The sequence below is a fragment of the Stylophora pistillata genome, chromosome 1 (assembly GCF_964205215.1).
Source record: "Stylophora pistillata chromosome 1, jaStyPist1.2, whole genome shotgun sequence".
NCBI classification, from domain to species: domain Eukaryota; kingdom Metazoa; phylum Cnidaria; class Anthozoa; order Scleractinia; family Pocilloporidae; genus Stylophora; species Stylophora pistillata.
This window is the reverse complement of record NC_142519.1, coordinates 58595722-58623033: the sequence shown is the minus strand read 5'-3', so window position 1 is coordinate 58623033 and position 27312 is coordinate 58595722. Positions and strand designations below refer to the sequence as shown.

At 39.0% G+C, this 27312-nt stretch overlaps 4 protein-coding genes across 8 annotated transcripts; 2 read left to right on the top strand and 2 right to left on the bottom strand.

Annotated features, from left to right (window-relative positions):
* Window positions 1-414: 414 nt before the first annotated feature.
* On the top strand, window positions 415-8475 carry LOC111344742 (uncharacterized). Of its 2 annotated transcripts, XM_022951993.2 has the most exons (8): window positions 415-902; window positions 2799-2952; window positions 4127-4219; window positions 4398-4517; window positions 4745-5161; window positions 5600-6044; window positions 6485-6883; window positions 7049-8475. In XM_022951993.2, the coding sequence occupies exons 2-8, from the start codon at window positions 2800-2802 to the stop codon at window positions 8248-8250; spliced, it is 2829 nt and encodes a 942-aa protein (XP_022807728.2). In that variant the 5' UTR covers window positions 415-902; window position 2799; the 3' UTR covers window positions 8251-8475. The 2 variants fall into 2 exon arrangements, with proteins under 2 accessions (XP_022807728.2, XP_088582233.1); XM_088726107.1 differs by having other exon boundaries at window positions 415-2952.
* On the bottom strand, window positions 8357-27074 carry LOC111344746 (N-acetyl-D-glucosamine kinase). 4 transcript variants are annotated; one of them, XM_088726183.1, is made up of 12 exons: window positions 26919-26955; window positions 25968-26185; window positions 25193-25277; window positions 23859-23913; window positions 23575-23673; window positions 23076-23217; window positions 18971-19081; window positions 18763-18875; window positions 14291-14378; window positions 13483-13583; window positions 9928-10018; window positions 8357-9546 (listed from the first exon to the last, which is right to left on the bottom strand). In XM_088726183.1, the coding sequence occupies exons 4-12, from the start codon at window positions 23889-23891 to the stop codon at window positions 9362-9364; spliced, it is 963 nt and encodes a 320-aa protein (XP_088582309.1). In that variant the 5' UTR covers window positions 23892-23913; window positions 25193-25277; window positions 25968-26185; window positions 26919-26955; the 3' UTR covers window positions 8357-9361. The 4 variants fall into 4 exon arrangements, with proteins under 4 accessions (XP_088582309.1, XP_088582308.1, XP_088582305.1 ...); XM_088726182.1 differs by lacking the exon at window positions 26919-26955 and having other exon boundaries at window positions 25968-26903; XM_088726179.1 differs by lacking the exons at window positions 23859-23913; window positions 25968-26185 and having other exon boundaries at window positions 26919-27074.
* LOC148743383 (uncharacterized) lies at window positions 15867-18591 on the top strand. Its single transcript, XM_088726122.1, has one exon. It carries the CDS (start codon window positions 16240-16242, stop codon window positions 18127-18129), a length of 1890 nt encoding a protein of 629 aa, XP_088582248.1. The 5' UTR covers window positions 15867-16239; the 3' UTR covers window positions 18130-18591.
* On the bottom strand, window positions 20141-22749 carry LOC148743382 (uncharacterized). Its single transcript, XM_088726230.1, has 3 exons — window positions 22303-22749; window positions 21280-22149; window positions 20141-20974 (listed from the first exon to the last, which is right to left on the bottom strand). The coding sequence occupies exons 2-3, from the start codon at window positions 21381-21383 to the stop codon at window positions 20743-20745; spliced, it is 336 nt and encodes a 111-aa protein (XP_088582356.1). The 5' UTR covers window positions 21384-22149; window positions 22303-22749; the 3' UTR covers window positions 20141-20742.
* Window positions 27075-27312: the final 238 nt, after the last annotated feature.

Sequence of the window (27312 nt, the reverse complement as noted above, 5' to 3'; positions counted from 1 at the left end):
ACTAAGGTTTCAAAAGGATTAATTATAAATATGATAGAGCTAGCTAAATCTCCGCCCACGGTGAGTGTCATTTGTTCAGGTATGGTGCAAAACCTTGTTAAACATGGAATAAAAGGCGAAGCAGTATCTCCTTCCACAAAAACTTCGAATCATTTTGTCGTTTGGTAAATCCGAAGTCAGTTCTTAAATGGAGTTTCACCGTTTTCAAAGTCGAACACGGAGTGATTTCCGAGATCTCACTAAAAAAACAAAACGGGTCAAGGCCGCCTCTTGACTACTTTTCGTTGAAACTTCTTTTCTATAAAACAGCCATCCATTTCAGTTTCATAGACTTCCAACAGAATTACATTTTGTTCGTCCAGCGTGAATATCAGAAGAGTGCTAACAATTTTTTTATCTGTTTCCTCAGATAACTCCTATGGAATTCTCCATACAAAACTTTGCTTTCTAACAATGTTCGACTCTTCTGGGTGTCTACGAGTAAATTAAGAACAACCGGAGTTTCAATAACTTTTTTCCGGAAGAGGCTGCCGATCATGTGATGAGCAGGATCCGGAAACGAGGCCGTGAGGTGAAACCCAGACACAAGAGCCTGCAGGCTTAATAGACTCGATGGTAAGAGGTCTTACGTCTTAAGGCGATAGTTCGGCGGTAATTTGCATTTATTGAAACCACGTCAACATTGGATCAACGAGGTGTGACTTGTAGTCACGACATAATTTGCATTTTTACCCGGTCTTTTCAGTTACCTTGGTTTCAATTGTAGCCTGAAAGCTTAACGAGAAAATTAACAAACGGAAAGAATATTTGACTCAGAAACTGAAAGGCCTGGAGGAGGCCGAGTAGATTCATCCGTCGGACGTTTTCTTGTCATAAAAGAACATAAATGCCAAGCAAGGAAGGTAGGTTTTATTTTTAATGAATATTTGAAAATTTGCGCAGGTAATTGACATCTGGGCGGAAAATTTTAGGCCGTGTTCTTTGAATACGCAAAGAATGATGTTCGCTCTATATTTATATATATATTTTTTTTTATTTTTTTTCTTGTAAAATTTATCACAATAAATCGAAAATCTGCTTATCTGTTTTGTATACTTTGCAAAGAGACCACCAGTGCCAGGTTCATTGTCTATATCATCCAACTTTGGAAGGGCTGTTTCGACGTTCACATTTTCACGTCTGAGTACTGAACTGGTGGAGAAATCTGATTTATAGAGCCAAGCCCAATAAGTTTGCCCGAGCAAAATTTAACTGAATTCATTCAATTTATGCTTTTCGGACCTCACCATTTCTAATCGCGAAAATTTGTATTCCCAAAACAAAGACGTCTGGTTATCCTCTTGTTGACAAAGCAGCGGTGTACTGGTACATCCACATCGACAACATTTTCAGCCCAGCATTTGACAACAGTACATTGTAATATCGTAGCCTGACCCTCGAAGCGGCCTGGTAAGCAGACAAAATATCAAATAATAATTTCTGTCGGACGAGAATTCGATCGCGAAATCGGAAGACGCCTGCGTGTTTCAATCCCTACGGAAAGACTCTTCAATCTTTTCTTGGGGAATGGACACATTAGAGGAAATTGAGGTAATAATACACTACTGTCCGAGTTTGGACACTAGTTCCCGTGCTTTTGAAATACTAGTGTCCGAGTTTTGACACAAAAATCACATTTGGACACCAGTGTTCGAAAGTGAAAACTAGTGTCCAGTTTCGGGAACTTATGTCCCATTTCGGACGCCAGTGCCCCATTTTGAATAGTTTTCGATTCTGGACGCTATTGTCCGATTTTGGACACTCGTGTCGGAATTTTAACACTAGAGTCTGATTTAATACACTTGTGTCCGTTTTTCGACACGAGTATCCGACTTCGGACATTAGTATCCAATTTTGGAAACTGGTGACTGATTTTAGACACTAGTGTCTAACTCTAAAACACTAGTGTCCGATTTTGGATACTAGTGTCTAATTTTTGACACGTGTCTTAGTTTGGACACAAATGTCTGATTTTAGACACTAGTGTCCGATTTTTTAATTTTGAACCCGTTCTTTTGCACTTTATAATAATCATGGCTCTTTTTAATATCTGTTGTATATTGCAATAAAACTGTTGCACTTTGTAATAAAAAGACTGTCGCACTTTGAAATAACAAACGATCACACTCTGCAATAAAATAAGCTGTCGCACTTTGTAATAACACTTGTCGCACTATGTAATAAACTTGGTATAGATGGGCAAATGGCGAGTAGTGGTCTGTTATTACAAAGTGCGACAATTTTATTATCCAAAGTGCCAGAGGTATGAAAAAGTGTAGCGATTATTACGAAGTGTGACAGAACAGGTGTTTAGCCTCCATTGGCTCTCCACATTGCTATCGAAATTGCTACCCGAAGATTACGTAGGTTCTGCAAGTTCTAAGCGAAGTCGTTGATCAATTAGAGAACTAAAGCACTAGCACACTTAAATCTGAAGCCTTTGAAACGAAGACAAGCGTTATTATTACAGGAAGAAACTAAATCAAAGTAACCAGTAAAGAGTGAAGTTCAAAGGAATGATCTTCAAGTAGAGTTGTTGCAGGATGTGGAGCCCATTTACGCGAACTACCCCGCTGTCTTTGAAGACCTGAATCCGTTTAACGAGGGGTGGACACTAGACTTGCCAATGCACCTAAGCATTAAGAGTACCTTACGGCTTGAGCCAAATCGAACCTTCTTCATTCCATAAGCACTAGTATGTAGTAGACTACTATGCTCGCAAAACTAAACCTTTCCTTTCACACTTTCATTTATTTCAGGATGCTTGTTCTAAAACGTTGTTTGGTGCGCCAACTGTGCCGCCATCCAGATGTCAGCCTTCTCTGCCTACTGGCCGGAATGTTGTATATTTACACCATTCTTTCCTCCTCTGAGGACCCTAAGTTTCGTGTTCTTCATCCTCGATTCAGCAAGGTAAAAATTTTTTACCGTACAACTGAGACAAGTTCATAACTGTTCCTCGGGGAAATTGCGTCAGCAAAATGTGCCAAAGACATAACTAAATCCACTAACGTTCTTTAAAAAAAAAACAGAATTTGATCGGCTATACTACTCGCTATCAATTCCGTCAAAGAAGCTGTGTTAAGTGGATAGCACATGGTATGACCGTTATAACGTTACTTTATATAAAAATGGACCTTTCTTGTTAATGCGTTTTGAATGACTTGTAGATTTAATTTGCGCTGAAGCAATTTGTAACTGTAATGTTCCTGCGCATTTGGCCGTCTCTGCCAAGATTTTTTTATTCGACGTACACTAGATCAAACCTCGACGCACATGTTTTTTTATCGCTTGTTATTTTCGCCTTAATTTCATGGATATGCGTCGTTTAACTAGACTCCTATCGAAGGAATAGAACATTACGGAATCATTACGGATATTGTGGAAATTTTAAAGGTTGCGGACATGGATACTTGCTTGTTTGTAAAGATTTCTCATATGTTATTGTATTCGAACAGTGCGCTGAGGTAGTTTATCGGATCGAATAAACCGTGGAATTGACTCTGAATTGATGGTTGTTACACAATTGGATAGTTCACTATCGAGTCTTTGCGTGAAACTTGATGAGGGCTTCACAATCATCACACATCATGTAATAGAAATATCGAGTTCAAAATATATTATTTGCTGAAAAGTTTCAAAATTTTCAGGAATAGAGATGATTTGCGGTTTGTATTAGAAGTTTAGCTTCTCTGTCACATCAATAACTTCAACGCCACACTACCCTTCCCCCCCTCCTCTTCACTTCCTCCCATTGGAAACCTCGAGGACTATCTGATCATTAGTTAGTACATACTAAAACAGTGAAGAAAGTTGAAGACACGCTCTGACTAGCTATTTAAACTCCGAATATCCTTTACTATCTAACTCCGAGAAACGCGTGCGATAATTGTTATGAATGAATTAAAGTCACACTTTTGTGCTATGTTATCTCACAGTTTTAGTATATGCTAAAACACCTATTTCATTCAGCGTCGGTGGCTGGCGGCGGATATTTACTTCGCCACTTCGCGGCTCAATAATTAACCACCACTAGCCGCCGACACTGAGATGAATAGTTGCTAACTGTCTCTGTATGTACTAACAGGATCCGGAGATGGACAAGGCAATTAGTGGCCTTTCAGAGCTGGCACCGAACAAATTCGACGAAACCAGGCCCGTTTCACTGAATACGTTGGAGGTTAGAAGTGTTGTGAGGCAGAAGTCGCAATAGCTTCGTACGGTACATTTTTCGCCAAATCCATCGAGTATTTAAATCTTGCAGAAAACAGCTATTGGAGAGCTAGTTATTGATATTACCTTTACAAAGAGTTTTCCAATCTAAAGGGGTCACTCAGTACAATATGATTTCATTATAGAGTGATGTGACCCAGGAGAAGAACGCTGACGACGATGACAGCAGACCACCAACAGAAACGACTACAAAGCTAATATTTCTCAACAACGTAAATGCCAGAGAAGACACGCTTCAGATGCAGGTAATTCAGTCTTCAATGGAAAAATTTTCATTCAAACCTCTTTGACATCTATTAAATATCAATTTCAATTCATGAAAAAAATTGGGGGAGCTTATTAAGGATTGGCTCCTTTTAAAACAAATCTCAAGTATCATTTTATCTCCTTCAGTTTCCAATCTGTTGTTTGAAAAGGGAGTTCGAAGTATTTTTATATCTTGCCTACTTTGGCTAATTTGATTCTGTGATAGAGTAAAGTGAGCAAGGAGACTACAGATGACGTCATACCCGCGCAAAGTCAGAACGATGATGTTATAACAACTGAGGTGATAATTGCAGAGCCAATAAGGAGTCCTGTGGCGCAGAGTCAGAACGATGACGTCAAACTAACCGAGGAGACAACTGCAGAGCCAACAAGGAGTCATGCAGCGCAGAGTCAGAACGATGACGTCAAACCCGCCGAGGAGACAACTGCAGAGCCAATAACGAGTCATGCAGCGCAGAGTCAGAACGATGACGTCAAACCAAGTGAGGTGACAACTGCAAAGCCAATACGAAGTCGTGTGGCGCAGAGTCGAAACGAGGATGTCATAACAACCGAGGTGACGATGACAAAGCCATCATTACAAACCAACTTGCAACGTGAAGAAGAAGTCTCGTATACTCAGGTAATTCAGTCTTAGAATGAACAAAAAATTTTAACATTTGCCTCTCATTCTTTCCTTGAAGTTTCACGAAAATTTTTCCAAACTCTTACATTTTATAAGAAAAATTAAAGAGAGCGTACTCGGAAGTGTCTTCATAACATTTTCGTGAACTTACTTAAATGTGTTTTTTCGGATGACATGTTTTCCTCAAAGCTCATAATTTTATCGACATTCGCCGTGAGAAAACTGTTTTCATTTATCATTCGTGCATCCTCTCGTGCAAGATAGAGGCTTTTGATTTTATTTCTTTAAGCCGTCCTCCCTGTTCCCCCCTCCCCCCCCCCAACCAACCCCTCCTTGGTTACTTTCCTTTAGCATGTGCTGATCATTTCCATAAATTCTCGATCCTCTCTTCTAAGCGAGGATTCCGGCTAAAACCTCACCTGAATGTTTACTTAGGAGAAACAAATGGAAATGCCAGGTGGGAACATGAAATGCGAAGCGAATGAAAGTTGCCATGGTTTTCCGGTTGAAAGTCCCGAACAAGCAAAAATTATTTGCAACAAATACGGTCCCCGTTGCAAGGGCTTCGTTTATTCCTTGAGATCTGGTAAATTCATCCCAAAAAGCGAGTTGGCGAATAAAGTGGTGTTTTCCACTGAACATGACCTCTATGTAAAGAGTGACTTCGAACAAAGTAGTAAAACTTTGCAACATGGCAGCTGTGCTTTACCGTTGGATCAGTTCCAGTCCTTTTCTGATGGATGCCACTTGCCAAAGCTTGACCCAAATGACAAAAGTATAATAAAGCTTATCTCTCGACCAAACCCAATCCAGTGCCCAGGCTTCCAGCTGACACGTTACGAGGGAGGAATCTTGGAACTCACGGAGGAAACCAGTAGAGGTAAGGAATGCAGTGAAATGGAAGCAGTTAATGCACTGGGGTCCAGATTTTTCTCTTATTCGTGCCCTCTCAAGGGACCAGAGAGAAAGAGAGAGAGCGAGAGAGACCCTGACTCCAGATCGCTGTTCGAGGCCTGGCCACGCAATAGTGTTTGTTCTCTGGTAAGTCACTTCACTAACGGCGCCTTTCTTCTCCCTTCTCCCGAAGGATAAATGGATCTTATTAACTTTCAATTGTATGAATTTCAAGAGGAGAGGCGAGGGACATGCAATGCACTCAGAAGGAGAGGTGATTCTCCTCATCGAAAACAGGGCCACAGGTTTAGGAAAAGAAGACTTGACCATCCCCCTTTTAGCTTAGAACACAATTGAAAGATATCCAAAATAAACATGCTAGATGTAGAGTTTTAGGGTTGACTAACAGAAGTTGCTTCTTTGCAGTGGACAACATCTCAGCTCTTAGTTATCAACCCATTCTACGCCCTGATCACAAAGACTGGGGATTTGTATCGGGAAATGTAGTGAGTCTTCAAGCACATGAACGAAAGTTCCAACTGGGCTTAGAATTCGTCCGCGTTCAGCTTAGCACTGCAGATGGCAAGAAACACGTAGAATACCACGCCCAAGTCGTACCCAGATCCTTGGAACATGTTATCAGCAAAGTAGGCCTTCCACTGAGTGTCGTAATCATAGGTTTTGATTCATTGTCAGCGGCTCACTTCCAAAGAGCTCTACCTGAGGCATATAAGTTTATGTCTGAGGAGCTGAACTCCTTGTTTTTCAAAGGTTACTCGATCGTCGGTGATGGAACTACGCCTGCGCTAACAGCACTAATGACAGGTACGAAGATAAAATGGGCACAAACAGCTAAAAGATAATCTTAACCGCAGTTTATGCTCCAAAGAATATTAGCCGACCAATCACGTCTGAGAATTCTTTTAGTTATGATTAGTCATTCTTATACCGATTACTTTAACTCCATGTATCATGTTACGTCCACTGAAGGTAAATTTGAATCAGAGCTTCCTGAAGCCCGAAGGCAGCTCCCGGATACTGCATCTCTAGACCGCTGGCCGCATATATTTAAGGACTTCAAAGAAAAGGGTTACGCAACATTGTTTAGTGAGGATTGTCCGGCGTACGGGGCATTTAACTATCGACTTCATGGCTTCACAGAGCCCCCTACCGATCATTTCTCACGTTTCTTTTGGGAAGCAGCCCACGTGACATCGGCGCATTGTATTCACAGTAAAAAACAGCACAGGATTCATTTTGATTACCTGAGGTCCTTCTTTAAGGCCTACAGAGAGCGACCCAAGTTTGGTTTGTTTTTCCTCACAGACATTTCACACAATAATTTGAAATCTATTTATCACTGCGCTGATGATTTCTCGGCCTTGCTGAGGGATTTATCTGAAGGGAATTTTTTAAACGACACTTTGCTGGTTGTGATGTCAGATCATGGCTTTCGATATGGCGACACAAGGGCTACATTTCAAGGCAAGCTGGAAGAACGCCTTCCTATTATGTCTTTGACATTTCCACGTTGGTTTCTCCAGCAGTATCCAGAACTGATCCACAACTTGAAAGAAAACAGTGACATTGTAACGTCACCTTTCGATTTATATGCCACCTTTAAACACATTCTTAGCTATCCCCAGGCGCCCGCTAATTTAACAAGAGGAAAGAGTTTGCTCACCACTATTGATCGGTCACGTGACTGCAAAAGAGCTGGAGTTGCCGAACATTACTGCCCATGTATTCAGTGGAAAGAAATCGACACGAGTGTAATGCACGTGCAACGTGCAGCTCAGGCGGTCGTTGATCACGTGAACAACTTAACGGCGTCTGACCCTTTGAGTTTAAGCCTGTGTTCGCGTCTGGAGATAGAGAAAGTTTTATCAGCCTATCAAAAACTTCCAAATATTAAAATCGCCCAATTCCTGGGCTCTTACGACGTGCACGGTAGAAAGCCAATGTTCTCAAGAGGAGATGTCACAGTTAGTGAATGCTTATATCAGGTACAGATACAGACTGTCCCAGGGAACGGGTTATACGAAGCATCTGTGAATGCACTGGACGGTGAATACCGAGTCACTGGCGATATAAGTAGGATTAACTTGTATGGCGAACAGCCAAGGTGCATTCTTGAAAAGAGACCAGATTTACGAAAGTTTTGCCTGTGCAAGGACTACGACGGACAGTAAATAATAATTAAGAGCTTCTTGGAAACTAGTTGCAGAAGGAATTACCTACGATTATTTTTTTTCTTTAGACCATACTATTTGAATATACACTGTAATAGGGCAACAATTTAAAACAATATGCTCGCTGTCAACAACGTCATTTGCTGCCCTTCAAAGCAGACGTGCAACATTTTTATTTCACCAGTTTGAAATTGTGGAGAGCAATAAAGGATAGCCTTTTCATCAGTCTTATCAAATGCAGTTACCTAGCCCGAAAGGTCACAAAGAGTGGGCTGGTCATGAAAAGCAAACCAATAACACTAAAACAACATAAAGAAAATCACACGAAAACACAGAGATTTGTTAAAATACATATTATATTATCTATTTAGTACGCATTCCTTTTACAAAATGTTACCACCTTCCATTTTTTTCATGTACGATAACGAGTCGAAGCAATAAGAGTGTTAGTAAGAAAAAAGGAATTATCAACGTATCTGGCTATGTGATCCGTTTTTTGACCCTCGCGCCATCTGCGGCGGCCCACACAATATGTATATTTGCTTTATCATTCGTATGAGAAAATTTACGAGAAAGCTTCGAAAATTGAGTACTGTCTACGAAAAAAAACTGAAATAAGGATAGCAACTATTGCGCTTTACCGGATGCAAAAAGCCACAAGTTTCAACTTCCCTCATGGCCTTCAACCAACGCCAGGAACACAGACATAGATATACGAATGGAAAACATAATGAAGCCACCTGTATCTATTTCTTTTCCATATTTCGCAGTATTTAGGAAATTTTCAAAGCTTTCCCTGACAATTTCTTAAACAATGGAAACCACATGAACACTCTGACTCATTTTCCCGCGAATTTCACGGTAACGTGCACTAACCTACAAGTCCTGATTGGTTAATCGTGGCCTTCACGTTTGTTGATTGGTCAAATGCTTTCAACTAGCAATTCAATTAGAAATCACTTCAGCGATCATGTTCTGAAACGATAATTACAATGGTACTGATATAGCTACATTATATCCCTGTCACTTCATCCTGATGATAAATTTCCCGCTACCTATCATAGTATTTTGATTTTTTTAACATGAGTAAGCTATTTAGAATTTTAAAGCATTAAAATTCGTGGCTGAAGAATTCCTCTACCATGGAGTCATAATCTATGGGAAGAGTATAGTCAGCGGTTTTGGCGCCTAGCGCAGCTGCACCAATAGCAGAACTCTCGCGGAGCTTTACCAGCGAGAAGCGTTTCACTTGGACAGCGGTGTTGCTTAGAGAGCAACTAATGCCAGTTAAAAAGCCTACAGTGAAAGAAAGAGGAAAAGAAATCGTATAAATTTTCACAAGTTTTTCTTAAAGAAATCTTCGTACCACCATGGGTAAACAATTGTTTTTGGCAAAATTTACAGACCATAAACGCCCGAAAGAGCGAATGAAAGTATTATATTCATCGAATAACCTCTATCTAACAAGTCTTGGGAATTTACTCTACAACAATGCATTCCCTTGCACGGTTGGCTCAAAATCTAGTGTTGAATCCAAAAAATATCCCCTATTTGAGAATTTTTTCATAATTCTAATTCAGTTTCTCTTTGACAATGTACCAAAATACTTGGGAGAGCCGGATAAAGTAATGATGACTCTTAGGATTAAAATGCACCAATGGAATTTATTATCCTCACCATCTTTAAGAAGATTCCAGCTTTGCCAGACAGCACCAACACAAATTATCTGCAGCCCCTTGCTACTATTTAAAAGAGTTTCTTGACATTCCTATGAATCAAATGAAACATGTGCTATGTGAACCCTCTGTATATCTTCAACCTCTTTTGGTTCGTTGTGGAGGAGCGAAGCGCCTAAGGCCCTGTTTACAAGTAGGTAGGGTAACCCTAGTGCTAGGGTTACCCTGGCAGGAGGGTTACCCTAACGCTCCCACATTTCTTCTTTTTTTCATCGACGTGTTTACAAGGCAGCTAGGGTTACCCTAGCACTAGGGTAACCCTAGCTGAGCGCTAGGGTTACCCTAGCGCCAGGGTAACCCTAGCTGCCTTGTAAACGCTCTGCTGGGGATAACTCGCCTACCCAGGACAACTTTTTACTTGTTTCCAGGCCCCTTGAACATTGATAACAATGCGTGCGGTTGCCAAGCATAGGTAAGTTGTCCCGGGTGGTAGGGTAACCCTACCTGTGAAATTTTGCTTGTAAACCCGAGCTATCTTTGACCCGCCTGCTAGGGTAACCCTAGCACAAGGGTTACCCTCCTTGCTTGTAAACAGGGCCTAAAATTGTTCCAACAACTTTCAACTTTATTAATTATAGCAAATATTACAGAAAGCAATATCCACAGCCCGCAGTTAGCAGATTACCTAGTCGAGGCGTATGTTAGATATATATCTATATACAAGTACAAATGGCTCACAAGCAGGACTAGAGAAAAAGAGTTTAAAAAAATGTTAAATAAATAAACAAATCAATAAAAATAAATTCAATTTAATTATGTTTGCATTGCAAATACAAGAAGCCGAGTTTTCGGGAAATTTTTGTTATTAAGTCGGGTAAATCAATAGAACCATTTTCTTCTGAAAGTATTCGGAGCAAAGTGTCGTGGACATTGATTTTAAAGTTATTTTTGGACATTTGACGCATTTCACGCGGTAAACTATTCCAGATTTTTACACCATAAAAAGACTTAGGTAAACTATTCCAGATTTTTACACCATAAAAAGACTTAGGTAAACAATTCCAGATTTTTACACCATAAAAAGACTTAGTTTGTTTGTCTAGCCTTGAGTGTTTAACATGATAGTCACCTCTTGAAGATGATCTTGTTCGAAATGAATGAATATTAGATTGGGAAGCAAACAAGTTAGATATGTTAGTAGGTGTTAAGCTGTTAGATGCATGATGCATTAGAATAGCAACAGATTTCAAGTAGAGTAGATCTAAGGGAAGAAAGTTAGAGGAGATTAAATAAGGCACTGCATGAGAATAGTAGTCACCAAAGAACATGAGGCGGTGAGCGTGTTTTTGAAGAAAAAGAATTTTGTTTTTGTAAGTTTTAGCAGCTTGGCCACAAGCGACTATGTCATAAAATATATAGGGCTGAATAAGAGATATGTATATGTGGTGTAAAAGTATTCAGGGGTACAAAGTGTCCAAGGCTGGCAAGAATGCCAATTTGTTTTACTTATTTTTGAAGCGATGTGGGCGATATGGTATTTCCAAGAAAGGTTTTCATCAATAAGCACACCTAGATATTTGACATAATTTTTGCATTTCAAAGAAATGTAGGAGTTGTTATGATGGTCAAGCACTTTCAAGTTGAATTGGTGATTTAACTTTTTTTTGTCTTGGTCTAAAAATGACAAAGTTAGATTTCTTTATATTTCGTGACAATTTATTTGCGATCAGCCAGTTATAAACCCTAAAAATTTCTGCCTTAACTGTAGATTTAAGCGATTTGAGATTTTTGTCAGCATATAACAAATTGGTATCATCAGCAAATAAGTAGAACTTTAATTTATCAGAGCTGTTAGATATATCACTTATATTCACTTATATAAATAAGGAATAGCAAGGTCCTAGGAGAGATCCCAGTGGGACACCTGATAACACTACTTCTTTTTTGGATGTGTTTTTAGGACCAATTTGTGTTGTTTGTTGACGACCCACTAGGTACGATGCAAACGAATCATTAATTACTCCACGCACTCCATAATGACTCAATTTTCTTAACAATATTGAAGGATTAACTGTGTCAAAGGTTTTTTGCAAGTCAATAAACACACCACATAAGTACAACTTTGTATCCATGTTAGCTTCAATTTCATTAATTATGTCTATAAAAGCGAACTTCTCAATAAATGGCTTGAGGCGATTATACATAATCTTTTCGAAGATACGGTTAAAGATAGAGAGAAGCGATATGGGTCTATAGTCCGAGAGGTCAGATTCACCACCACTTTGGTAAATTGGAATTACTTTGGGAAGCTCTAATTTAGATGAATAAAGGCTGATAGTTTCGAAAGAAACTGTTTGGGGCTGCGTCGGTGGGAGTAATGAAATAATTTGGATACATCAACAAAGTTGAAATGGTAAATTGGCCACCGTAACGATTACAAAAGCTGACATTTCGAGCGTTAGCCCTTCGTCGGAGCGAATATTTAATTTAGATGGGTTAGGTTGCAAATTCAATTGATTTATTGATGAGCAGAGATAGAGGTTGCCTAATAATATAATAATATTAATAATATGTTAAGCCCATTTTAAACTGCGAGTGGGAAATGAATACAGCCAGTGTGCCTTTTTTAGTCGAATAGTCATTATTTCAGAATCAATTTCAGAAGGAGATACAGGGTTAAAAAAGAATGAACTAGCATAGTTTAACTTTGGTGGATAATCAGTAAATTGCTCTGGTGAATTTGGCACTTTGGAAGCCAAGTTATGCCCTATTGAAGAAAAATATTGATTCATTATGTCAGGAAACTCAGAGGGATTTTGTGACACTAGATTGCTACTCGGGCATTTTAGAGAGATCATATCTTTGTGAGCTTTGTTTTTCCGGCCTAAAAGGCTGTTGATGCCCTCCCACATTTTTTTTCCACATTTTTATTTTTCCAACAGTGATATGTAAGGAAACGTCAATCTACCCAGCGGTAAAATGTTGAGCATGCTCAAGAAGATCAATCTCTGCCGGCCGCGGGCCAATTTCCCGCGCAAAATTTCATAGAAAGACAGAAGAGACAACCATTACAACGCTCAAAATGCGGATAAATCTGAAATTTTGGTAGAAACCGGTTAAGGGAAGCAAAAGTAGGAAAAAAGGAAAACTTTTCGAACACAAAGTTTATTTAATTAGGGGCATTCCGTTTATGTAATATTTTGTTTTGAGCTTTTTCGAAAAAGTCATCGCGTTTAAAACACCGCGAGTAAATGGCTTGTGTGGTTGTTGGTAATCCATAAGAGACAACGTGGTTCTTGCAGCCTGATAGTACGCTACCTAACCATTACAACTTTCACACATGCGGAGATGTTTGACCCGGTCGAGGAACCAGCCTAGTGTCACGTCAGTTATGAAATTTAGGAAACGCTTCCAAAGGCAACATACTTTTTCAGGACAATCACCCGACTGATCACTAACACTAGAAAAAGCTTCAACATAATCTAATTTTCTATCCACTCGGTGTTACGTGGTGTCTACCTACTTAACCAGGAATTTTCAACGAAAACTAAGTTACCTTATCCATGTGCTGGATAACAGCTTTCACATGTCTGCCTAAAAGTTCACCACCTTTGAAGAACAGATGCTGACAAAGAGGGTCTTTATCTTCAGCTGCACCTGTATCGCACATCCAAAGAAAATAACTTGTGAGATGAGAGAAGTTGTTGGAAAACCATATGATAATTAATTCACATGGTCACGAAATCTGAGAGCCTACCGTAGCAATTGGTTTGATGTTTACAAGCGCGTTAAAAGGGCCGCGTAACTGGAGATTCATAGATCTCCTTGGCATTACAACTGATACAGAGTTTACAGAACAGCTTGTATCCTCGATAAGTTAAAAATTAACAATCAGTTTACCGTAATAACAAGAAATGGCTAGCTTATGTCTATTGAACTCCCCCTCCCCCAGTACGTCTTCGCATACTCTTTGTTACAAGTTCAATGTTGTGGCATTTCATTCAAAATAAACGAAACTCTAATATACTGAAGTTCATGGCGAACATATTCTACGATTTATTTTCAAGGCCATCAGAAACAATTTCCTTCAAAGGGCAGGAGCCGTAAAAGCACAGAATACGGTTCTAAATGTCTTTAAAAAAGCCTTCACTATGCTAGTTATCCAAAATATATGCTTAACCAATTCTCGCTCATTTTCAGCAACTGTCCAATATTTTCTAACGGTATCAAGTAAACCAATACAAAAAAACAAATTAAAAGTGGACCGAGGTTTAATCCCGCTGCCAGTAGGAATTTACCACGATATTTCGTTCACAAACCCCAAGAAACTTATCTTTCCCCATGATATATTTATATAAACTCACCAACTGCTAGAGCTTTACACAGCCCGGAATAATACGCCTTGTCAAACTTTGCATAAAAGTGATCCAACATTCCATACAAGTTGTCTATCTGGTGTAAAAGAAATGTAACCATTGATCAGTGACCTCAGGAATTCCAGATCATCTTTTCTCTTACAAAACCTTTTTACTTGATCTATTTCAGTAAATCTAACTAAATTGGAACCTTTTCTCCGTCATTCTGAACGCCCCCAATATCTGTCTGTACGACTTTCTGTCGGGCGAACAAGTTCCCAAAAACTCCAGAACTCACTGATTCGAAAACTATATCCCATTACTCCAAATGCCCCTCCCTTTTCCCCCCTGGGCAAAAAAGGTCTCGGACGAGGGACTAACGTTAGAAACGTCAGCTTTAACAACCCTTTACAGTGGCCCATTTACATTATCAACTGACTTGATAAAACCAAATTACCTTGTTTTACCTCCCCCCGCCAGCACCACCGCTACCAACACAACACCACAGTTTCATTAGAAACTTACCCCTTTTTCCCATAAACCACTAAGGGTGACCAGCGTCCTTACTCTCCTTAAAATACCTTCCCCCCCCCCCCCAGCACCACCGCTACCAACACAACACCACAGTTTCTATAAAAACTTACCCCTTTTTCCCATAAACCCCTAAGGGTGACTAGCGTCCTTACTCTCCTAACAATACCTCCCCCTCCCCCCTGAATCACAGATCAAGATCATGAGAATAAAGGAGATCATCCCCAACTGAGAAGCTATTGATTGTCAAACAAATTCTGTAGAAACCAATCCCCCGCTTCGCCCCAGTCCGAGGGTATAAATAGTATAAATAGGTCCACATTCGCGCGGGTTATAAAAAATTGCAAGGACTTCGCTAGTTCATTTTAAGTCGAGAAACGTTAGTTCTTTACGCAGTATTCCCAAACCGTCAGGTAATGTCTCCTATCTTCGCTTGTTTCATATTTCATCATGTGTTATCCGTGTTTCCTATGTCATTTCATTGCTGTAATTAGTTGTTCCGCTCTTAATGTATTATGTCTGTAACCTTCATTCTAGAAACCACTGGCAACTACACGTTTACTAAGAGTTCAAGTTTATTGAATTTCTTCACGTTTTCGAATATTTGCTGGTGCGTTGTTAACAAATTCTCCCTGTCATCACCCTAGGAAATGTATCGAGAACAGTATGGAGAATATATATATCTTATCAATCAAACGCGAGGGCCGTACTGGGAGAATATCGGGGGTCTTGACAGTACGGACCTCACTGCACTCGGTCCGTACAAAAAAGACCAAGGGCCGATATTCTTCCAGTGCGGCCCTCGCGCTTGGTTAATAAGAGATTTATTATACGACTGAAGTTCAAAGGGACACAAGTGGGGTATCATTCGAGACCATTCGGGACAGTGCCCGGTCCAATACTTAGAGAATATTGGACCGGCAATAGAGCATTTTGATTGGTTGATTTTAGTTATTGGCCTTCTGACTGCCCGAGTAGTGTAATAAGTATAGAGAATGGTATGGAGAATATGCAAACTCGTAAAGGGTTAAACAATGTTAAGGGTCTGTTAAGGTGGCTCGATAGGCCAAAAAATCATAAAAACTTCATATTTTTGGAAATAAGTTTCTGGGCACCAACAGTCATTGTAGTTTCAAGAAAAGTAAGTCTTTTGTAATTTTTCCCATGGCTATTGTATGTTTTTCAACTGTTTTTGGATCTGTTTGAGCGGTTGCTATGGAAACCAGCATTGTTAACGCGTCGTTTTCCACCAAAAAAAGCCAATGATTTCAAAGAAATCTTCACAGGAGTGACCAGAATAGATTTCAGGGGCCTGGTAAATAGTTAGGCCCTAAATGAGGACATTGTGTGCTGATACATGACGTACTTGGCATGAGAAAAACGTGTTCGCTTGTTTACGATCTATCTACTGAGAGTTGAAGCGAATTATGCCTCCAAAAAGGAAATTTAGGAACGTTAGAAGAAAAAAAAGGAGGTTTACAGGCAACAAGTATACTAAGAAAAGAAATTCTGAAGAAATGGAAGGAACTGATGATCAGGAATCAGTGAAAGAAAGCGAGGAATCAGACATCACCGATATCGAAGATGAAAAGATTCCGAAAAACATCACACGGAATTCTGATCGTACTAAATCGATGCCTGCTACCCTGAGAAAGTTGGACGATAAGTCTAGCGATTCTGGAGACCCTGAAAACGATGAGGAGGAAAAGATGGCAAGTATAGAGGGTTTTCGTTTGATTGATATCTCTGTACTTGCTTCAGTCTTCGAGTCATTTTGGTGTCCGATGTGTAAATATGGCCACGTCACGTTCGAGGAGGATTGCAGCGCCAAGATGGGTTTTGCTACTCTTTTTGTGCTAAAATGCACATCCCAAAAGTGCAAATACTCGAAGAGGTTTTTTTCCTCTGCTAAAATCGAAGGGAGTCAGGCTTATGAAGTCAACCGAAGAGTTGTCCTTGCTACAAGGAACATTGGAATTGGACACCAGAGTCTTGTAAAATTCGCTGCGGTGATGAACATGCTACCGCCCATGAACGAGAACTCTTATCGAGATCATGTTGCCACAATTCGCAATTCTGCGGAGACTGTAGCCAAGGAGAGCATGCAAAATGCAGCTGAAGAGGCAAAAGAATTTTATGAGCCAGGAGAAGATGGGGTCTTTGACATTGGAGTGTCAGGGGATGGAACTTGGAGAAGAAGGGGGTACTCTTCAGCTTATGGGGTCGTCACTGCAATATCCACAGTTACTGGTAAAGTTCTCGATGTGGAAGTAATGTCCAAAGAGTGCAAGGAATGCATGGTTTGGAGAAGCAAAGAAGGAACTGTTGAGTTTCAGGAGTGGTGGGAAGGACACCAGCATCTTTGCCAGGCAAACTATTTTGGTTCTTCGGGGTCGATGGATGCTTCTGGAATGCTTGCCATATTTGAACGGTCTGTTCAAAACTACTCTGTTCGTTATACAGAATTTCTTGGGGATGGAGACAGTAAATCCCACAAACTTATTGTTGAAGAAGCCGTTTATGGGCCTGTTGAAGTAAGAAAATTGGAATGTGTGGGCCATGTCCAGAAACGTTTGGGGTCGCGACTTCGCTCACTGAAGAAGAGAACTGGTCAGACACGTCTTCAAGATGGAAAGTCAATTGGCGGAAGGGGCAGGCTAACAGACAATGTCATTGATAAACTGCAAGTATATTATGGGAAAGCCATTAGGAACAATACTCATGATATCCAAGCTATGGAGAATGCTGTAATGGCAATTTGGCATCATACACAGTCAACTGATGATAGCCCAGATCACGACCTGTGCCCCCCTGGAGAGAGTTCATGGTGTGGCTTTCAAAGGGATGTTGCACAGGGGACCTCTGATTATAGACATAACCATCCCCTTCCAACGGCTGTGGCTAATGCCATCTATCCCACCTTTGAAGCCTTGAGTGAGCAAAGTCTGCTTGCACGCTGTCTACATGGTGGTACGCAAAACCAAAATGAGGCCATCAATGCCCTTATCTGGCAGCGTGCTACAAAGGAAACCCACTCTGGGCTAGCAGTGGTGGAACTTGCTACCTTCTTGGCAGTCTCACATTTTAACAATGGCACTATTTCTATCATTTTAGTTCTTCGAAACCTGGGAATTGACCCAGGATTTCATTGCATCAAAGCTTGCCGAAAGCAAGATCATAATCGAATTCGCCATTCTCGCCGTAAAAGCTCTGAGCAAGCCAAAAAAAGGAGAAAACAGATCAGAAACTTCAAAAAAGGTTACAGTGACACTTTAGAGGCAATAGAAGGACAACAGTATGGTGCTGGTGCCTTCTAACATTGTTTTCAACTCTTGACTGCTTGCCCAATGATCTTGTGAACTTTATTTGCTATTTTCTAATTTTCCGTATTTCAGAGGTTTTGAAACCTTGTGACAATAATATCTCAAAAAATATTTACGATAAGTAGATCAAATTTTCACAGCATCTCAAGTGTCAATAGCTGTGTGCAATGACCTATTTTTATAGTGTTTGGACTTCTCACTCATGGGTTATGCCTTGTAAATTGAAGTGTAGTCAGGGTTATTTTTTGGTCTTTCTTTGTTGAGAGCTAATTCATGAATGCAACATAGTACTTACCTCAAAGTAGGTCATTGCACAGCTGTGATACAGTATAACAAGCACCTGAAGTTTTAGCTCTATAGCATAAAGCAGAGTAGAGATATCTTTGCCAAAAAACATACCTATTTTTGTCTCTCGGAATTGGGTGTGGCTAGAATAAATGGTGTGGCTCCTCTGAATTTTATGGAATGCTCTCCTAACTTAGTGGAAAGTAATGGGTAAGACCTATTTAAGTTTGTGGCACAAGTATAATGATATGATTTAAAGTTTAAGTGTTGGTAAAATTGTTGCCAAAATGAGCATTTTTAGACTATCGAGCCACCTTAAAGCTGCCACATATTCCAACTCACCTTGAAATGTTCAAAAACCAGTTTCTTTACATAAGCAATGTCATGCTGTGGGGGGTCCAGCCCATCTTCAGCATTAAACACTGCTTTGATAGCCATGTGTGATATACAAAATGCTGCCAAAAAAAAAGAAGGAATGTTGAAGCTTTGAATTGATTAGAACATTAAGAGGTAATAGTAATCATGGGATGGTTGAATCCTTTAAAGTTACCTGATCCCTCATCACCGATCATGTGACCCCACCCACCACAGTTGAATGTTTGACCATTTGGCGTCAACATTTGACAGTTGGAGCCAGTCCCTGATATCAACACTATGCCACCTGCAAAAAAAATTTTTTAAAAGTCACTCAAATGCAAGGAAATATTATTTTATTGGGGAGTAGGGATGGAATCAGTGAATGGGTCACTGAGAACTGTTGAAGAAAGCTGAGGATGAATAACCTGCCATGGGTCCCATCCAGACAGAGAAACAACACTCCTGGTTACTTCATGGTACAGAAGCTGGTTTCATCCAACCGTTTCCACCCTAACATCAGTATGCATATTCTCCATACTGTTCTCTATACATTTCCTAAGATGCTGACAAGGAGAATTTGTTTAAAAATCAACAGCTTCTTTATTGGTGATTATTTTCTCTATTCTCGCATAGTTAATAGAGGGGACTGGTTAGGAGACCCGGCGAACATCAGAGGTGCGGCCTATTGTTTCGTATTTGATGTTGAACTGCACTGTGACGTCACAGCGAGAGTGCACATCAAAAACAAAGATGGCGGACATTGTGGAACATTTTCTCTTGTTTAGGGAATATTTGGACGGAATTCCAGTTTTTGGGCCAGATAAAGATATCGAAGAGTAGTTTAAAGCTTCAATAAACATGTGAGCACATATTTTGCATCTCATAAGAAAATTTGGTGTAATTAAAAAGATTTTTACTCGCTATTCCTGGCGCTACTCTATGGCCTATCGATGCTAATCCAAGTATTTATATATTTTCTTTGTCTAATTTGCTATGTCAGAAACTTGAATTTTCAATTCTTTCTTTTGTTCTTCTTTTGTACCTTTTTTTTTTGTATTTATTTTGTATATTAAACCCATTTTTAACGGACAAAACGATATAGAAAACATCATCACTATCTTCGAAAAATTGAGTCATACTCTCAGTTCAGCTGTACAAAGAGTCAATATAAAATGAAAAGGTAGTTAATTCATTGGAAGAGCTTAGAGAAAACACCTCCGACTTTACCGTGCTTATGTCTAAAGGTTTTAATTTCTTAAGCTTCTTTGGATAATTCATAAAATGGGACACTTACGTACTGAACAGTGCTAGATACCTTATGCTTCATTTGTAAATAATTTTAGGTCACAACACGGAAATACTGTAGTTTCATGTTATCATTTATTGTCGAAAGCTATAATTATTACTCAAGTTACATATTACCTGCCAGATATGCAATAAAATTATCAGTAACTATATAATGATGTCAACAGCAGTCTTGGTGTTTCAAGATATTATTGACTTCTAGATCAAAATTTGTTTACATATTGTTCACATGTCTCAAAAATCATCCAAAAGACATCAATTTAATAATCCACTACTAAATTAAAGCATATCTTTCAAAATGTAAGATCTAATTATCATCATTATCACTTGAGGCTAAATGATACTTGTGAATAAAGGCTGATAGTTTCGAAAGAAACTGTTTGGGGCTGCATCAGTGGGAGTAACGAAATAATTTGGATAAATGATACTTGAATTGATTTTAACAATGAATAACTATCATTCAGTTTTTCTTCTCGTTCTGCATGGCAATTTATCATTTGTCACTTGTTCCCATTGTCGATGCTTATCCTTCCTCCCCCTGGTGTTACCGCTTTTGCATGAAACAGACCGCTGGATGTGGATGGTGTTGGCATTATATCCAAATTGGTGAATATCTAGATTATCACAATGCCTGCCAAGTTTGCGCTGGTCTCCAAAATATTATTCAACTGGGTCTTGACAGAAGCGTCCTATCAAAATAAATTCCATTCCTTCCTGGAGAAGGAACTTTGTACATTCAATTGCAGAACGGACAGTGATTTCAAATCCCTCATGTGTCTGCCAGGTTAAGAACATTTTGGCTCTGGCATTCTGGGTGTAATTACCAGGTTTGTTCTCTGTGCTGGTTTTCCATGAGTTCAGGTTCCCCAAACATTTCATCAGGAATTCAAATCTAGGTTAAAGAATAGAAGGATTATAGTTCTGATTAATTAAAATTTTGATTTATTTTCTATATTTTCCATAGAAATAATTTACTTACCATATAATTATCCATATTTACTCCTTTGAATTAAAAAAAAAATTGTCATTTTAACTAATCCACAATAAAAGCTGTTTATCTATAGGAAAGTAAAATTGGACATATAGCTAATTATATGATAAATTGGGTATTACAAGAGATACCTATTTCACCTCACTCATTTACTAACTAAAGCTTACTTGTGAGATCCTTTCACCAGTCAAAGATAAAATGCTTACCTCTCATCCTGAAGTGATGTACATGGAGCCAGGAAGGGCTTGCGCTTACGGATATGTTCAATCCTGCTTCTCACATTTAAACAGTTGAAGAAACGATCAACCATTTCACAGAGTTTGGCAGTGCCAGCTGCTTCAGGGGGCTAAATGCTTTTAGGACTGCTGCCATTGTTGAGCTCAAGACTTCTGCAGCAAGATTAACCCTCATAACTGAATAAGCATTCAAGTTAATATGCTCATATGTAAGCTTGGGCAGCAGTTTCAGACCATTGTTGAAGTCCTCATACACCATTCTTGTGATATGCTGCCACAAGACATACTGTCCATCATTCCACCTGTATCTGGTTCCCTTTGTTGCCCCTGAAAGCATAAGACAATTCCTTGTTGTCTTGATGAGATGTGGTGCATCACTAAAAAAGTATATATATCTGTGTGGGGCATAGAGATTCTTTGTGTGTAGCACACATCACATTGCACATCTCCAAGTGCATTGTGAAGATGAAAGAACTTTCTATTTGGACTTGCACCATCTGCTGTGGTAGCAACCACCCAAAGATTGCATGTGATTTCTAATAGGCATACTGCTTCCCAGAACAAGGGCATGAGCTGATATGATGTAACTCCTGTGGTAGCAAAATTAGCCAAGGTAAACTTAAGTTCAGTACAAATGCCACGCACCATAAATACCAGGACATGGGATGCAATGTCATCAGCATACATCTGAGTTGATGTCAGTGCAAACTGAATCTGCTAGATGATGGTGACGCTCTGGTCTCGGCATTGGCTTGCGAGATTCAATGCTTTTCGTAGGCATATTTAACTTAGATAATGCGTTGAATCTCGGATTCTTTCGAGTTGTGTTGTCAGTAGAAACTGAAATTAACACATAAAAGGTCGAAGATTAAAAGATATTTCAGAGAAGAGATTGCAAAAGGTCAAGAGGGACGAGATCGTGCAAGACGTACTGACAGTGGAGTCTGATGTAAACAGGCCACAGAGACATAAAATATAGACAATAATACTCACATATCTCGAAATCTTCGGGTGAAAAATGCTTCTCCCAAGTGTAGACTTGATCGTTCTTGAATTGCTCCCTAAAATCGGAGTCAATTACCCGAATTTTCTTGAGTTTTCCGAGCCAAGATTCGTGCCCTTTGCGATGTTTCGCGTCGTCTGCCTTTGGCGGTTTCCAAATTCCAATTCCTTTGGTCCGCCTTCACGATCCACAGCCAAAGACCGCACAGTTTCGGCCTGGCATGGCATATTATAAAACTATATAGTTAAAACTCCAATAATTATTTCCATGTAATCAAAAATCTACGTAAAGTATCGCTTCTTGTCAATGTCTTCCCCATGCGCTCTGTATTCAGCTGATTGACTGTGCACTCTCGTGGTGACGTCATAGGGCCAAAACGAAAACAAAGAGATACTCCTTTGATGTTCGCCGGGTCTCCTAACCAGTCCCCTCCACTAACTATGATTCTTGTGACCTTAATGTGTGATTTTCAGGTGATATTGTAAGGAGAAATTAGAAGTTAGTCACTCTTAGAGGTTAAAGAGTGAAAGCTCTGTTAGTGTGGGCTGTTAGGCCCAACAGCTCACTAAACTTGAATTTAAAAATCTTTGGAATATTTTCTTAACCCTTATCAACAAAGACTTCAATTCACTAAGTTGTCCATCGCCAACAGAAGGACTAACAATTGTTTCAAGTTTTCTGTAATCAATCAAATCCTTTCAATTTAAGCATAAGTATAATACCAGGTAAAGCAAACAAACAAAAAAAAAAAAAACAAGGGAACCTTTATCAGATGCAGTTGCAATAGCACCAACAGTGTCACAACACATGTGATACTTTTCACTACAGCTCGGGTATTTTGAGAACATTGTAGAAATGGCTGTCTTCTTTATTTCTTCCTTTTCCATTCCACTTAATGATAGTCCCTGAAAAGAAAAAGCCTGTATGCTAAGTGAAACTAAATGCCCAGTAATAGTTCCAAGAAAGGCCAGTCATTCACAAGCCCATGTCAAAACATTCAGGAAAGAAAAATTGATTCTGCACCAATCTTCAATAATGAAATCTAGCCACAATAAATTTTGGAAAATATCCTGTAAATAGTAGAATTTAAAGAACAAGAGAAATATACTCCAAGTTGATAAAGTCAACTTGTTTTGAAAGGAACAATAGTACTTTAATTGTAAGTTGTAAGTTGTAAAACTATTACAAACAATTGTTGGGAAAATCACTTTACACCTGTCAGAAAAAAAAATATTGTCCTTTAGTTAAACATTCTTACTTACCAAAGAAGCTAGTGGCTCATTGACACCAATCCCTGCAGATCTTTTTGCTTCAATCACCATCTCATTCACTCTACTCAGGCACTCATCCAGACCAATCAACTGTTAGAAATGTATAATTTCCATGCAAAAACAAAAAAGAGAAATTAAATTTAAGTTTAAATGGCCAAGCAAAACATTGAGAAAGAAGTAAGGAATGCTTGAGAGGTCGTGCAGCTTGCAACAAGTCGATAAGGCTGACTAAAAATGTCAATTGGATACAATAAACGTCACACTTCTTGTCATACCTTGTCTGTTTCTTTATTTACATATTTACCCATTTTTCTTTTGGACAAATCATATCTAAAAAGCCAGTATAAATAACATGTATGTTTTCTTGCATTTTATGTGTAGAGGCATTACTTTTAAAATTACCATCACTTTGTCTTGGTCAGGGCTGGGGGAATTATGCACTATTTTATGAGAAATTATGCACCATTTTTTCTGTGATTATGCACCAAATTTAGCAAATTATGCACAAATTATGCAAGTTGTGCAATATTAAAAGTAATGAATTTTACATATATATTTTAAATTTATATGTAAGCTAGTCCATATTAAGAAAACCTAATTATTAATAATTATTTGCAAGGATATTGCTTAACTCTCTCTTTGGCCGTTACATTGTAATTTTTTCTCTTTGGTTTTAAAAAACTTTCCATTCTAAACTTGAAAAGAACAGAAAAGAAAGTTTCTGGAATAAATTTACCAAAATGGTGCCATTTTTCTTTCAAAAGCGTTGATTGGTTCTTTTTCCTCCAATCATATTGCTTGTAAGTCAACAATTAGAGCCCAGGTCTCCAGCAGCAAAAGACAAGAGGCCTGTTTGATTTTACTTGTTTTCCTGCGTGTTTGACATGATCTTTTCGATTAAAAATACAGTTTTTGCTATCAAAATTCACTAAAATCTGAAAAAACTATATTAAAAAGTTTTGAAGGTAGGAAAATTTATCTTTTAGGGCACATTTTTTTTTGAAATATCGAGAATTATGCAGAGATTATGCACTTTTTACAGGATTATGCAAATTATGCGTTTGAGCTAAAATTATGCGCTTTTGCATCGGCGCATAATTCCCCAGCTTGGTGGTAGGTATCATTTCATGTTATGCAGTTAACTTCTTAACTTTTTGCAGATGTATTGCATTTATCAGCTGGACCATGGTCCACCTAGATTAGCTCAGACTTAAAATGCCCAGAAAGAAAAGTGTTTCATTTAATAGTTACTAGGCAAGGCAGTGGCTTAACTCGCAAGCATCTTTTCTAAGTGGTTATATACTCTGGACAAAAGGTTTGCCAACCAGTCATTTTTTTAAAGCATGTTACATAATCATATGCATAAACATGAGAGAAAAAAATTAGTAATTACTCTTTGATTAAGAGACATCCTTCAGATCTTTACACTCCTAGGCTAAGGATTTTTTTTATTTACTGTAAAAGCCATTAAACCTTAGTTTTCCCTGTGCATAAATCTGCCTTGTTAAAGTATACCAAAGTGCACAATTCAAATCTTCTAATTGTAATTGCTAATAGCTTGTCTGAAACGTTGTTCAGGGTATTGAAATAAAAAATATCAAGACCATACCCAGTGATTTGTGCCTTGTCCTGTACTGCGGCCTACAATCTTTCCATCACTTGAAAGTATTATGGCTGTGGAGCCTGTTCCACCACTGCAATTAAAGAAATTGCATGAGAGGATGTACAGAATTTGTCCTACGTGATTTATGATAAACTACTGAATTCTCCTTTCAAATTTTCTTTGGCAGTGAGAATTTGATGTTGGATCAAAATTCACTTTGGTCTCATTCCACAATCCTTTTCAACTTTAATTTCCAAGTACTGTTAGCACCACAAAAACATCTGTGAACGATTTAAATGCAATTTTTAACACTTGAATGTTGGCCCTACGGCAAATTAATCTGCTTTTGCACACTTAAATATCTATCATATGATTTGCATCCATTTGTTTCAACATTTTGAACTAAGCTGCTAATACAGACAATATATAGCAAGTGGTGCCAAAAAGACTTTCTACCACCTTCCCCATCCCAAAGATGTCTTTCCTAAGGTTCACACAGTTCCATCTTTTTATGTGCCCTTAAGATTGGCAGGTTTATCAAATGAATTCGTATTTTGGTAAAACTACAGTATACAGGGCCACTTGTTTACATCTCATTGAATCACAATACATCCTTTTCTTTTCTGCCTCATTCTTCAAAGCATGCCGACAAGGTGGACCTCAATGGCCCTGTATTCTGTAGTTGCCCTATATTTTTTCCTCTGCAGAAGCTTGGATTTTTTAAACATGGTTTCAAAGATGCTTTCATCTCTTTCTAAATGCCGAATACAGAATATTGTACCTTCTCCACTTTCCACGACATGCTTTTTAATGCTTGGCATAACAATTAATTTTGCAGATCAGAGCGATCTTCGTAATGGGTGGTTTGCACGTTACGTCATCGCCGCCATGTTGGTGGACGTAAACAATAGATATCTCACTAGCTTCTTTTGTTCGTCCACCAGCATTTGTTCCTTTCACCATTGTTACCAGTGTCTCTAGAGATTGGTTGCAAACCACCTATAGCGAACACGGCAAGAATTCCGTATAACCCCATACTTGATTATGCATTCAATTCTTGGATAAAGGAAAGCAGAGGCAAAACAACAGATTTATTTTGGGACTACAGCTTTATTTTTTATTGGTATGGGGTTACACGGAAATCTTTCCACAAACACTACTTAGGCAGCAGTGAAAATAAAGCCTGAAAAAAATGAAGGCCTGTACAGTAGCTGAACCCATGACCTTTGCGATACTGGTGCAGGGCAAGAGTACATATAACCCCATACATTAATTATGCAATCAGACTAGTAGACTTTGTCTTTAAAGTTTTGTCGTGAAAGACAAAGAAGTGGAATGCATAATTAATGTATGGGATTATATGTTACTCTTTCCCCGGTGCAGTGCTCTGCCAACTAAGTTAACGAACCAACTAGGATCCGGGCATTTTTTGTTCGTTTGCATTACCTAGAGATTAGCGTTTATCGTGAAACTTAAGAAATCGTGCACGTGTAGTAGGCAGGAAATAACTCTGATGCATCTCGGCATGGTTTGTTTCTCTTATTATTATTATTATTATTATTTATTCTTGCTATTCACACATTGGAAGAGAAGTACACTAGAACAGCCAAAGCCGGGGGCTTAAATGGCCAGCGCCGAAGACTCGTGTATTAATTAGTGTTGAGTAAAATCACTCGATACTGTCTAGACGAAATTTAAGATATCAAAATTACGGTCAAAAGACCCTACAAACCCTTCTACACCTCCGAAGTACGACGCGCCGTTCACAGCCGCCATCTTGGAACTAAACCTGGGGAGTTAGGGCTTTTGTGACATCACGCGTTCCACAGACAGTGTCCTTCATAAATCACGCGATGGTTTGAGGTCTGCGGATGTCCTGCGACGAATTTCGTATTTAGGCGGATTCATGCTGACGTCATTGTTTACATTTTTGCTCATTTGCATACGGCTTTGCGTAAAGAAGGAAGCATGTTAGATACAAATTGACTTCAGGCAGGTAAGAGCTAGAAAACCTTAGTACATGGTGAAAGTTTTAGCTCTTTGGGTGTAATATTCAAGTAGAAATAGTCCATCAAAAACTGCAAAATTTCTGAGTGGCAAAAGCGCTAATGAGCTCATACATTCTA